Source organism: Pyxicephalus adspersus, chromosome 8, assembly GCF_032062135.1.
Source record: "Pyxicephalus adspersus chromosome 8, UCB_Pads_2.0, whole genome shotgun sequence".
In the NCBI taxonomy this organism is placed as follows: domain Eukaryota; kingdom Metazoa; phylum Chordata; class Amphibia; order Anura; family Pyxicephalidae; genus Pyxicephalus; species Pyxicephalus adspersus.
Window position 1 is genome coordinate 72,703,606 of NC_092865.1, and position 12,217 is coordinate 72,715,822.

The 12,217-nt window shown below is 40.0% G+C and overlaps 2 protein-coding genes across 2 annotated transcripts in view; one reads left to right on the top strand and one right to left on the bottom strand.

Moving 5' to 3' along the window:
* PICK1 (protein interacting with PRKCA 1) overlaps window positions 1-12,217 on the bottom strand; it is a 624,859-nt gene that overhangs the window by 209,528 nt on the left and 403,114 nt on the right. The window lies entirely within an intron of this gene.
* IPPK (inositol-pentakisphosphate 2-kinase) overlaps window positions 1-12,217 on the top strand; it is a 77,927-nt gene that overhangs the window by 20,157 nt on the left and 45,553 nt on the right. The window contains exon 2 of the mRNA XM_072421246.1: window positions 2,086-2,133. Coding sequence (XP_072277347.1) covers window positions 2,086-2,133 — 48 coding nt within the window. The remainder of the gene's footprint in view (window positions 1-2,085; window positions 2,134-12,217) is intronic.

The following is a 12,217-nucleotide window of genomic DNA, read 5'->3' on the forward strand; positions in this document are numbered from 1 at the left end:
ACAAAATAACTGTATTGAATGCATTACACTGAATTTATATATATATTTTTTTTTTTTTTCATTTTAAATTTTAATTGAGTTTTACCAAAGTAGAGCAAATAAAAGAATATAAACAAACAATAAAGAAGAAATAAAAAAAACAAATAAGACAACAAAAGTATACAATGGCATATAAGGTTCAACAATACTCCAAATAGCTAAATCAACAATATCCTATATATAAGACTATTTTCCTTTAGCTATGGAAGGTAAAAATCTTTCCCAACATTTCCAAATTGCGTGAAACTTATGTGACTGAAACTGAATTTATATATTTAAAAGCAGTACATTGTCCTTCATTATTTTTTTTTTTTTTTATTAATGTTTTTCTTATTTTTATTATTTTGACATGATTTTGTGTTTCAAACTTTATTATACTCCTACTATTATATTGTAAAATAAATTTTAATGTAAGACATAGTACTGGTTTTAGACGTATGAATCCGGACAGAAATGGAACCGCTTAGGAGGTTAAAAGGGTTTTGCTGGGTTATGCAATTTATCACCTCTGGAGAAATGGGTACTTGATGTCAGATTACAAAATAAACACTACCAAGCCAGGGTCCCTGGGCCTTGCAATTTAAACATTTCCTTTGCTCCCTGCCTGAGCCTCAACAATTCAGTAGGTCACTTACTGCACTAGAGAAGACATGGGCAGCTGAGGGCCCAATGAGAGGAACCTTGTTTTATACATGTCAGTTGGTTGTGACCAATACCTCCCTATGTGAATGGGTGGGAGAGGGAATTGGAACAGCAGCGAGAAAAACTATTTCATTATGGTCATAAGGCCTCTGTTAGCAATAATTACCAAAAGACTAGTTTTAAGTTAGTTACATGGTGGTATAGAAGTGTGTCTTTGCCAAGATGTATCCTCATACCAGTCCTCTTTTCTGATGCTGTGAAAAGAAGCCTGGCATGTTACTGCATATTTTTTGGAACTGCCTCCTTTTGCAAACTTTTTTTGGAAGGGGATGGCTGACGGTATTAAAAATCTCAAAGGCATCCATCCACAACAAGCTGGAGGTGGCCCTGCTTCACATTTCTATTATGTCCAGGAAAAAATATCTGTCCTCCCTGTTAAATGCTGCAAAGGCATGTATCCCTGTTCTATGGAAGTAAAGTTCACCACCAACCATGAAACAATGGATACAGTAGGAGTAAATGGTATTACGGCAATGGAAGATTTGGTGGCCTCTGATGAATCTGCTAAAACCAAGAACATACAAACTTCGTTTTACTGGGAACAATTTATTTTGTTGACAGAATATCTTGTATTACAACAGCAATAGCAAACCTAATATCACATTATCATTGGGAGAATTTCTTATCCAATGCATGCTTAAAGAGAAACTAAACTCAAAAATGCCTAAAACAAAAAAAAATCCACTTCAATCCTGCAGCGCAGTCAATCGGTCTGAAGTGTCTTCCATCCGGTCCTGCGTCGTCCTTCGCCTCTTCTTTCTGGTTGTTCTTCCTGTGTCACTCGACCCAGACACGAGATCGGGTGACGTAGTTTGGAAAAAAGCTTGCCATACTCATTGCGCATACTGTATTTTCCTATTTCGTTGATATATTTATTGAAATGACACTTCGTGGTCATGGTTTTCTTGGATGTCCTGTTTTTAAAAAAAAAAAAAAAATATTGGGGGACTGGTGCTTACTGAGGACTGGTGCCGACCAGGGCCTTACAGTGACCTTTTAATATTGGAAAGATTGCTTTAGCTCACAGCTGATGTTAAAAAGCCATAATGAAAAAGAAAAGGGCATTCCAAAAATATAAAGATGAAGGATCACCTTCATCATTTGAAAACTATAAAGAATATAATAGAAGTATATATAAAAGTAAGGCAAACCCCTGTGTGTGTGTGTGTGTGTGTGTGTGTGTATATATATATATATATATATATATATATATATATATTTAGCTAGTTAGTCACTGTTACCTTCAAGTCAACAAGTTATATAAAAAGTTGCTATTTTCTGTTTTGATTTTCACTAACTTTTTTTATTTTTATTTTTTTTTATTTATTTATTTATTTATTGCAGAAATGTGTGGTTCTTCGATTCCTGAAGTTTCTGCCACACAGAAATATGGTAAGAAATAAATTTGTCCAGCTTTTGCTCTTTTCAACATATGACAAAATGGCTTTTGACTGTAATTTCACACATCAGAAATCTGTAATTACTTAACAATACCAATAGGGACTGGAGTATTAGCTGAATGAATATATCTGTATTTGGCAGAGCCTAAAATATAAGTGGCAAAAAAAAAAAAAAGTTTATCAATTTTTAGATTAGTATTATTATGCATTTTGTTAAATATAAACATCACAATAACCATAGGATCGACTCTCTGAACATCTCTGAACGCTGGGATGTATGAAGTCACAGATCTAGCATTGAGTGCAAATCTCAAGTCACTTCTATTGATTCTTTTTCTCTAACCCCTTCTAAGAATCCATCAAAAACACTGATGACAGACTGCCTGTAACTCTCATCTTATATTGTTACTGCTGTGATCGAAATTTGTTTTAAATACAAGCAGCCAAAAAAAAACCCTTCTTGTTCTTCCATTTAATTTTCAATTTTATGTTGCAGCCTGATGCTACAATCGTTTTCTTTTTTTAAATCTATAGAATACACACATAGTTGGGTTAATAGAATACCAGAGAAGCGGATGTTACTTACAGTAGTCCAGAGAAGAGATAAAAGCATCTAAAAGGAGTTTAGTATTTTGGAGATGTTTTGCAAGTGAAAGTGACTGGACCTTTTGATCTGAATGTGGGGGGTAAAGGGGAGGGCACAATCGAAGGTAACACCAAGACAATGTGCCCGAGGGGGAGAGCCAAATAACTCCATCCAACTTTATCCAGGTTGAGTTTTTGGAGGTATTTGGGAGAAAAGAGATTGGACAGAAGCTAAAATCTATGAAGGGGTCTAGTGGGCGTTTCTTCTTGACTGGGAGTATGGCGTGTGGCGGCTGAGGGGAAGATACCCGTGGAAAGAGAGAACGTTTCTTTATGATAGTGAAAATAATGGCATGGTTGAAGGACGAGAGGAAGATACCAGTGGAAAGAAGTTTAATTGTAAGGTCAGTGCGGGGCCAGAATAGAGTAGTGGGCACAGAATAAAACAGAGGGGATTGGGTCAAGCAGAGAGGTAGTAGATGAAGATGGGAGAAGAGAGGAGCTATGATATTATCCGGAGTATCAGGACTGAAAGAGGTTTGTGTTGATTTACAGGCGGAAGGGGTATGGTGAGCAGAGAACTTGTGTTAGATTTTGGATGATTTTATCTTTAAAGTAGATTTCTATGTCTCGAGCAGAGAAAGTATTTTTAGGAGGAGCAGGTGTATGGTTTACGAGGGCGGCAGCTGTTGAAAAGAGGCAGCATTGATAGGAGAGAATAAGACAGTGGAGAAATTTGTTTGACGAAAGGGAGTTCCTTGTTAAAGTGTTGCAGCCTGGCTTTGTAGTAGTTTTTTTTGGAGAGATCTGGTGTGACTGTTATGCCAAGGTCAGGAGTTATCAGGACGGGGGTAGTGGAAGGTGGCAGGGTTGACTTAATCCAGAGCCAAAGACAGAGTGGTTAAACTGAGGGCAGCTTGATCTGGGCATGAGATTTGAGTTAGTGTGGGGGTTACGGATGTAAGGTAGTTTGAGAATAGATTGTAGTTGAGGTTATGGATATCTCTCGGCTATTGACCTGGTCTGAAAAGGGGAAAAGGGTTGCAAGAATTACATAGGATGAAGTCAAGAAGGTTGTGGTCAGAAAGCGAAAATGACAAGCTGTCAAGCTGGGTGAGGTTGCAAAGTGTGTCCAAAGGAGAAGGTAATGGAGAACAGCCTAGCGGAAGAATTATGGTTGGGGAAGCTGAGGTCTGAGGAGAAAAGCCAAGTTTCGGTGAGAGCAAGGAAGTTTAGAGATTTAGATAGGAGTAGGTTGTGGTATTAGAACTGATCTTTTTGCAAACAGATCTGGCATTCCAAAAAAGAGAAATGGAGTAACAATTTGTGATTTAATGAATGGGGATTTGGTTAGGAGGAGGAAGGCTGTGGGGGGGCGGGGTTGGGTTAGAATGGGGATTTGGTTAGGAGGAGGAAGGCTGTGGGGGGCAGGGTTGGGTGAGATGTATGTGTACAACCTAACTGAACCTTGTTTGTACAACCTAACGGCGAAAAGCATAAAGCCCTAAATGCTCCTTCACCCCGACACTTTGTCAACTGTACAAGCTTCTTTCCCCCTTTTAATGGGAATCTTGTTGCTTCTCTACCTAGGAGTCCGCTGGGAGGCTGACATTTGCAGCCTCTGCGATTAAGGAAAACTATAAGCTGCTTTTGTGATGGTATATGGTCCACCAGCATTTGAAAATGTGCTACTATATTCCATATTTTTTTCGATTTACCATAAGATTAGGATATTCTGGATGGATATCTGGATCTCCATCTGCTAGCATATACAGTGTTAGACTACTCTTTCCCTAAAAATTTGTCAGAAGATTTCCTTAACCTAGAACAATCCACATGCACGAATACAGTTTGGGTTGCTGACCTATTATTTTACTGCAGCCAAAATGATGTCTGCCAGGGGGTGGTGGTCTTCTACCCCCACAATTGTTCAGGTAAGCGCAAGATAGCGTGGTTTCTGTCAAATGAAAGAATGAGGGAGATACTTACTTACACTATGAATAGATTTCGCTTTGGCCACTTGCTTCTCCTTCTATAGTCAGCTAGACCTCAACCTCTGGTAAGTGTACGACCTCTATATCCGCTGCTCATTCTCTAGTCTGATTCTCATAATTTCCATCAAACCTTATTGCTTCGTCATAGTGTTTCTTATGGTCTCTCTGCATTTATTCTGAATTGTAATTATAAAGCGCACTTCTTGCTATTTTGTTTGTTGCCCATCCAAGTGCCACCTACTTGGTGTTGTGTGTGTTTTTTATTTGCTATTATTAAAATGTATTGAAAATAACTTAATATATACAAAAAGGCAATAGTCTTAAAGATAAAGGATATAAATGATAAAAATATGCACAATCTCACAAGCTGTGAGATATCCAGGAAGCAAAGTGTTTGGGCTGAAACCATTTCATTGTTGGTTATGTTGTAGTTAAGTGGTTTTTATGTTAAAGCGTACCTAAACTCAGAATTTTCACTTATAGAAAAGGGTAGACAACCCTTTTATGTTAAGTAAAAATTCTGTGCATAGTTCTCCCCAGCCTGTTTTTGGTGGGCGGGCCGCCCTGCCCACTTCGCCCGGCACTTAGCAGCAGTTCGATTTCTCTCAGCTGTCATCCGTTCAGAGGATTCCAGCTGCTGCTAGGAGCCCAGGGGGAAACAGCACAGCTATGATTAGATCGGGACACAGGCTGTCCCTCCCTCATTCTATAGCTTTGCTGAGTCTTCCGAAAATAAATAACCATTGTGTAACAATGTGTAATGACATGATTGGAGCAATCGGTGGACCAATGATGTCACCAGAGCAATTATTATTATTATTATTAAACAGGATTTATATAGCGCCAACATATTACGCAGCGCTGTACATTAAATAGGCAATCTGTATCTTTTTGTGTTTTTTGTTTTTCTGTGTCAATTTGTGTCATGCCGTTGCATGTCATTCTACATCCTTACATCTCTGTGTACAAACCTTCATATCTTCTAAACTGTCATAATGACTTGAAAATGTTGGGGTGCACCTGACCCTCATAGCTAATAGTAACCACAATTTCAGCCCCCAGATGATAAGAATTTAAAGATATGGGAATCACAATTGTAAAAACCTGTGAAACTATAACATTGGGGTTTTTGTTTCAAAAGCAAGTGCACCTAGGAGTCCATAAATGAACATGCAAATTGGGGACCTCTGGGGCCACTTACATAGCAAGCAGCATTGGCGTGGGGCCCCAAAATTGATCCCTAACTGTCACAAAACTATACCTGTCATACTGTGTTACCCTGTCTGCAGCGGGTACACCTCCGGCTACCCCCTCCCCCCAACACATACACACTAAAATTTCATTACCATGGCAAACACACTGCCCTGTTACACATTACTGGCCACTTCTAACACTGAAACCCCAATTTCTCTGGAATGTGGAGGAGTAGGTAACTGAAAACATGTGGTGAATGTTTATGACTAACACCCCCTAAAATTTCTTCAGTGTAGTATCATTAGAACATAAGAAAACTGTGCCCATCAAAATCAAATAGTGGCTCCGGTACTGGTAGGGTACAGTCATGTGGAATAAGGAGGTACGTTTTGATGGGCAAAGTTTGTTGTAATAATGCCATGGTTATGAAAGTTTCCCCCTCTCTTACCTATCATTTTCTTTACCTGCACCTCTCTGTTCTAGCGAAATTAGGGTTCAAGTTTGGGAAGCTGACAGTTATGTGTAACACGGCAGCTGTTTTGATGGGCAGAGGTTTTTTATGTTCTAATGATGCCATGCTAATAAAATTTAAGGGTCAGCCACTTGCACCTACATTTTCTGTTTCCTGCATTCCAGATAAATTGGGGTTCAAGGAACAGAAGCAGAAAATGTAGTGTAGCATTACAATTATAGTTTTGTGAAACAAAATTTAGCGGCCCACACCAATGCTTCTTGCTATGTAAGTGGCCCTTGGGGATCCTTATTTTGCATTTTCAATTTTGGGATCCTAGGTGCCTTTTCTTATAAAACAGCAACCCAAATGTTCAATCCTCACAAGTTTTTAAACTTGTGATTCCCATATCCTGATATTCTTTAAAGAAATTTTAGTTATGAGTAGCTATGAGCGTCCCCTGTGTACCAACGATTTAGGAGATATGAAGGTTTGATCACCGTGAGTTGTTAGGCTGCAGAATATAGCAAGCAGACTTTAGCAAGCAAGCAAACTGCAAAGCTTCAGTTCCAGGTAAAGAACAGCAACCCCAAAGAATGATACTGCCACCACCATGCTTCACTATAAGGATGGCGTTTTGGTGCCAAATGTACCTATTTGAAATGTGGACAAAAAGTACAACCTTGGTCTCATCGGACCATAATACATTTTCCCACAAATTTTTGCTTGATGTGTTTGCAAATGCCACTCAGACCTAGATGTTCACTTTGTAATAAAGGCTTCCATCTTGCAACCCTACTCCATAGTCCAAAAATCGAGAATTTTTGTCACATGTAGTACCCAACCAGTTTTTGCCAACACTTCTTGCAGTTCAACCAGTAGAAAATAATTCATTTTTTAAAGGGTGTTTTTTGGGGTGTTCTCACCAAAAACATTTTTTAGTCCTGTGGGGGGAAGCTGAAGCCGGGTGGTCAAAAATTGGGCATGGCAAAGTTGGTGCTCCCACTTGTTTATGCCATAGATATCCAGTAACTCCTTATATTGTGTCAGTGTTCTACCTACCCCCTATACGGTGTTTCAACTTTTTAATGTTTGTCCAATTTTTCTATTTGTTTTACACCCCAACTGTCCAGTGCCCTGTATTGTGTTTTAAAAGGTTAATAAATATAGTTCACATTAGCAGTAAAATACTGTGCCATTTACCTCTCCCAACTCACTAAAGGCAACTGCTAGCCACCTGGGATTAGTAACGGGCAGTAACTGCTAGGCTTTGGGGACCTAGCGGTTTATCAAGCAGCAGTGGTTCCTGGCATGAGGAAGCAGTAAATGTAACCACACCGCTACTGTGAATTCAACTTCAGATGTGCCCCTGAGACTATATTTAGTTAAAGCAAAACTTTCATGAAATTTTTTTTCACTTGATCCCTGCACAAACTGAGCCCAGAGAGTCCCACATCCCCTGTGCACCCTGAAAATTTCAAGTTATTTCTACCAACGGTTTATAAGAAATGAAGGTTTGCACACAGTGAGTTGTAAGGCTTGGGAATATGAAATTCAACATTTACACACACTGTGCTGCTGATGACATTATACCGGCCAACTTGGGTGGATACATTTTACAAGCCCCCCCAATAGAAGACTAAGCTTGTGCTAAAGGATGGGCGTGGGACGGCTCATACTGCTACTCATACTAGTCGAGCTGTGCTGTTCTCTCCTTCCCACCTTTCATCAGCGTATTCCAGTTAAACCCACTGGGAAGAACTATAAAAAATTATTTTTCAGTAGATATGTGGGGGCTTAATATTTGGCACATTTCATAGTGATGTATTTGCTGCTTCATCAGTATATTTGGCACATCTATTCTCAATAAATGATCCAAAAGTAAATCACTAACAATGTGTAAACACCTGTGGGATATACTATACAATAGAACTAAACACAAACACCCCTTCACATGTTGTCTCCCAGACAAAAAAAAAACAAAAAAACAAAAATATTAATAAAACAGAACATACCAGGAATGGCAGGATATTAGACAGGAAGGTAATTTACCACCTAATTACTTGGATAAAAAGATATATTGGTATACATACTAATCTGTGCCAGTGTCAGCCTTGTGGAAGATTTTGTATGGAATGTAATTCAGCAGGGTGTCAGCATATAATGAGAGTATATCATAAAATGGAGCCAACTGTCAAGCATCATAAGAGACAAAAGCATTGTGTATGAACATGGCGTATCCTATGAGTGTGTAATATTATAACTGACTGTATAATATTATAACTTTGCGTCTACAAGAGCTCCATAGAAGTGATTACTTCATTTGCTTTCTAGATTGTAGTGCTCCATTAGGGGTCTGTCCATGAAACATATCTGTGAATATTTAGTTTTTTTTTTCTATTTTACCAGAGGCCAGACAATTTTGGTTTACCCAAAAAAGGAGGCAGGAAAGCAAAGGATTACCAAAGGAGGGGGAAGTGTATGTGTGACCAAGACGTAGGGGTTAGGTGTGAGGCTCACCCATGTCTTTAGACTTTCTGGGGACTTACCATTAAGAAAGTACCAGGAGACCATTGAGAATCATCCGCAAGGGTTCTCCTATATTCTTCAGAAAATGAAGCAATCCAGTAAAACGTTTGATTTCTCGCCTGTGTTTTGTAGGACAGAGGTAAGGTCTTTCATGGTATAGATGTCCTATTTTTTAAATAACCATTTTGTCATGGTTAGCGCATTCAACTGACTCCACATTGCAGAAATTCATACCTTGGTTGCGTGCCAGGAAAGATTACTGATGGCTCGTACAACTTGGATTGTTATGGTGTAGTGGAAAATTCCCTGGTTCAAAAGGGACTGGGAGATCTGTAAATCGCTGGACTATGACCCTCCCCTGGCGCCAGAAAATTTGATGAGCGTGATGAGGTGAGCACAAACATATCCTCAGTGAAAGATGTGCCCAAATCCTGTTCCCAAGGTTTAATATTGTAGGGTAATGTGTTTTGGGAAATGCCAACAATTTCTGAGTATAGTAAGGAGATAACACATTTGGTGGGGCCTACACATTTCAAAGCTCGAAAATGGGCACTCGGGTTGGTAGAGAGATGCAAGCAAGGGATGGAACTGACAGTCCTCCAGAATCCTAGAGGTGAGCAAATTGGATCAGCCCTCGTCTGTTAGTGTTGGCCATGTTGTAAGATGTGAAAAATAGGAGGCTGTCAATGTGCCCTGGTCAGTCAGGGATGAAAAGTTTGGATTCCCCGGGATTGGGAAGAGCGGGAAGCCTAGGATGGTATCATGTCTGAAAATATTATTGGTGGCTCAAATAGTTGGATGGAATTGCAGAGTGGCTGGTATAGCTTGAGGTCATCATGGGAGAGCTTGAAAGGGTACTACTAAGAAAGCTTGCTCCACACTAACCCATTGTTTCCAGTCAACTATCCTGTTCAAAGTAGAACTCTGTGATAAAACCTCATATCTAGCACTCTGACCCCTCCCTTTGACCAATGAAAGCATAGGTAATCAAATTCCCAGTCTAGCACTTTACCTTGGCCAAATAAATTGAATCAGAATAGTATAGTAGTAATAGCTGGTGTCCTGTCACAAATAAAAGTCTGCTAAAGTTTTTTGAACCCCAATTTGTCTTGAAATGGGAGCTGTAGGTATATTATAATGTAGGGTAAGTGGGGGACTCTTGTGGCTTACTCCCCCTAAAACTTTATTGCTATGGTGTCATCAAAAGATAAGAAAAAACATAGCTATTATACCGTGGTATCTTGTCATACATATCTGGACACTTCCCTTAAGTGAACTCTAATTTCTCAGCAACAGGAAGATGTTGGAACCTGAAGATGTAGCAGTAAGAACATGTACTCCTTGGCTATCTGTCGCATGAATTGGATTTCTGTGGATGTATCCATTGCAGAGATTTTGGGCTACCAATGTGGTTTGAAAGCTTACTGTCATATGGATCGGAGCCGGAAAAGTTATGTTTCAAATTGTACAATTCCAAACCAGTGGAAGGTCAATATGTCTAACATATAATAGATATGAGAATGTTTTGGGGGCCTCCGAGTTGAACGTGTAGTAATTGACAGTTGGGTGATGCAATTGCTACACATCACAAGGTCTTGGTTGATCTAGTTACTTATACAACAGGGTAAAAACCTAATATCACCTCCAAGTCCAGACAATTGGATGAAAGGGATGACGCCATCTGTAGATCACCTGATACAGTCCTAGGAGATCCAGGAGAGGTTGCAAGAGTTGCTGCATCTGCAGCGCATGACTGGATAAATCGGGCAAGAATTGTATCTGGGCACAGCCAAAACCAATAGGGCCTCTCTGCTATGCTTTTCTCATGATATACTCCTTAAGGGAAAAGAAGTGCATGCTGCAAAGAACATCTCTAGGGGACGCTTAATTATCTTGCCAAGACCTCCGATTCTGCATGCCCTATTAATTTTGCTTGTTCTATTGTGGGAAGCCGCTACAAAAATAAATTGAACAAGCCATAACTGTAGATTTCAGGTGAGGCCCTGAGGTAGCGTCTGTCAGTCTCCTGATCCGTACGTTGTTTATGCACCCCATTTTCCTGATCATCTAATCGCAGATATAGTTGTGAAAATTGTTGCTGTATAGAAGCCTGGGAGGATTCCAGGGATTGGAAACTGAATGGTAGAATGAGTGGTAGTTTCCACAGTACTCACAAGTCCATCCAGGTCATTCATTTTACCTTTTGAGATCTTCCATTTCTTGTTTTAGTGAGCTGTCTACACTCTGTGCCAGGGAAGCCAAGTCATCCCTCGTGCTAGCCAAGACCTACCTAAGTGGTCTCTCAGCTCCTGTGGAAGTGGGCCCCATGTCACAGCCTCGAACTTCACACAGACAGGGAAGGATCTTTGCAAGTCAAATCCAGGTTAAGTTGGTAAGGGAGTCCTGCTGGGAGCTGGAGTTTTCACTTGGCAGCGATGGGCGAGAGTTTCTCTGAGCCGCCGATGGAGCTGCCATGCAGGAACCTGTAGGCCTCATATTGGCTGGACAATCTCTCTTAGATTCGAGAATGGAGATGGTAAAGATCCAGTTTTCATTTCCTAGGGGTGGTAGCTGAAGTTCGCTTTCTTTTAGGCATCAGGAGGGGCACAATTTCATGGATGGGTGAATACCAGACTGCACAAACACTACAGAGCTCTGCGGAAGTATGTGTTCACCTGATTGCCAGGCCATGCCCCCTCACAAGTGTTTTTTTTTTATTATTATTATTCAAGTCGGGTTTATTCATTTTATTAGCATTTTTTTCCCCTGAAAACAAATTGAGAATTTCCTTAGCTGTGTGTTTGGCATCCTTGTTTTGCTGAAACATCCACCCTCATTTCATGTTCTGCATCCTGGCTGATGGCAGCAGATTTCTTATGAAGAATGTCCTTGTACATTTCAATATTCATCCATCCTTTAATTTGTATGAAGTCTGCTGGTACCATATGTTGAAAATCAGCCCCACACTTTTCATTTCACCTCCAAACATGGTGTGTGCAATGACATCCAAAGAGTTCAATGTTGGTCTCATCTGACTGGACTATATTCTCCCAGTATTTCATTTGTCCAAATTTTGTGCAGCAAACTTTATCCCTCTTGCAGTAATCCTGAGTGTGACTCGGGGTGGATTTTACATGCTAAAAGTGGTAATCCTGAGTCATACTCGGGGTCGCTTAAAACTTAAAAAATAAACCCACTTACCTTGCTCCATTGATATCCCTCGGCATCCTGCTGGTCCTCGGGAGGTGTCTAGCCTACTTTCTTTAAAGAAAAGATGGACCATGTTTTTAGAATGGCTTGGATAGAAGCCTCCTTGGAGAAAG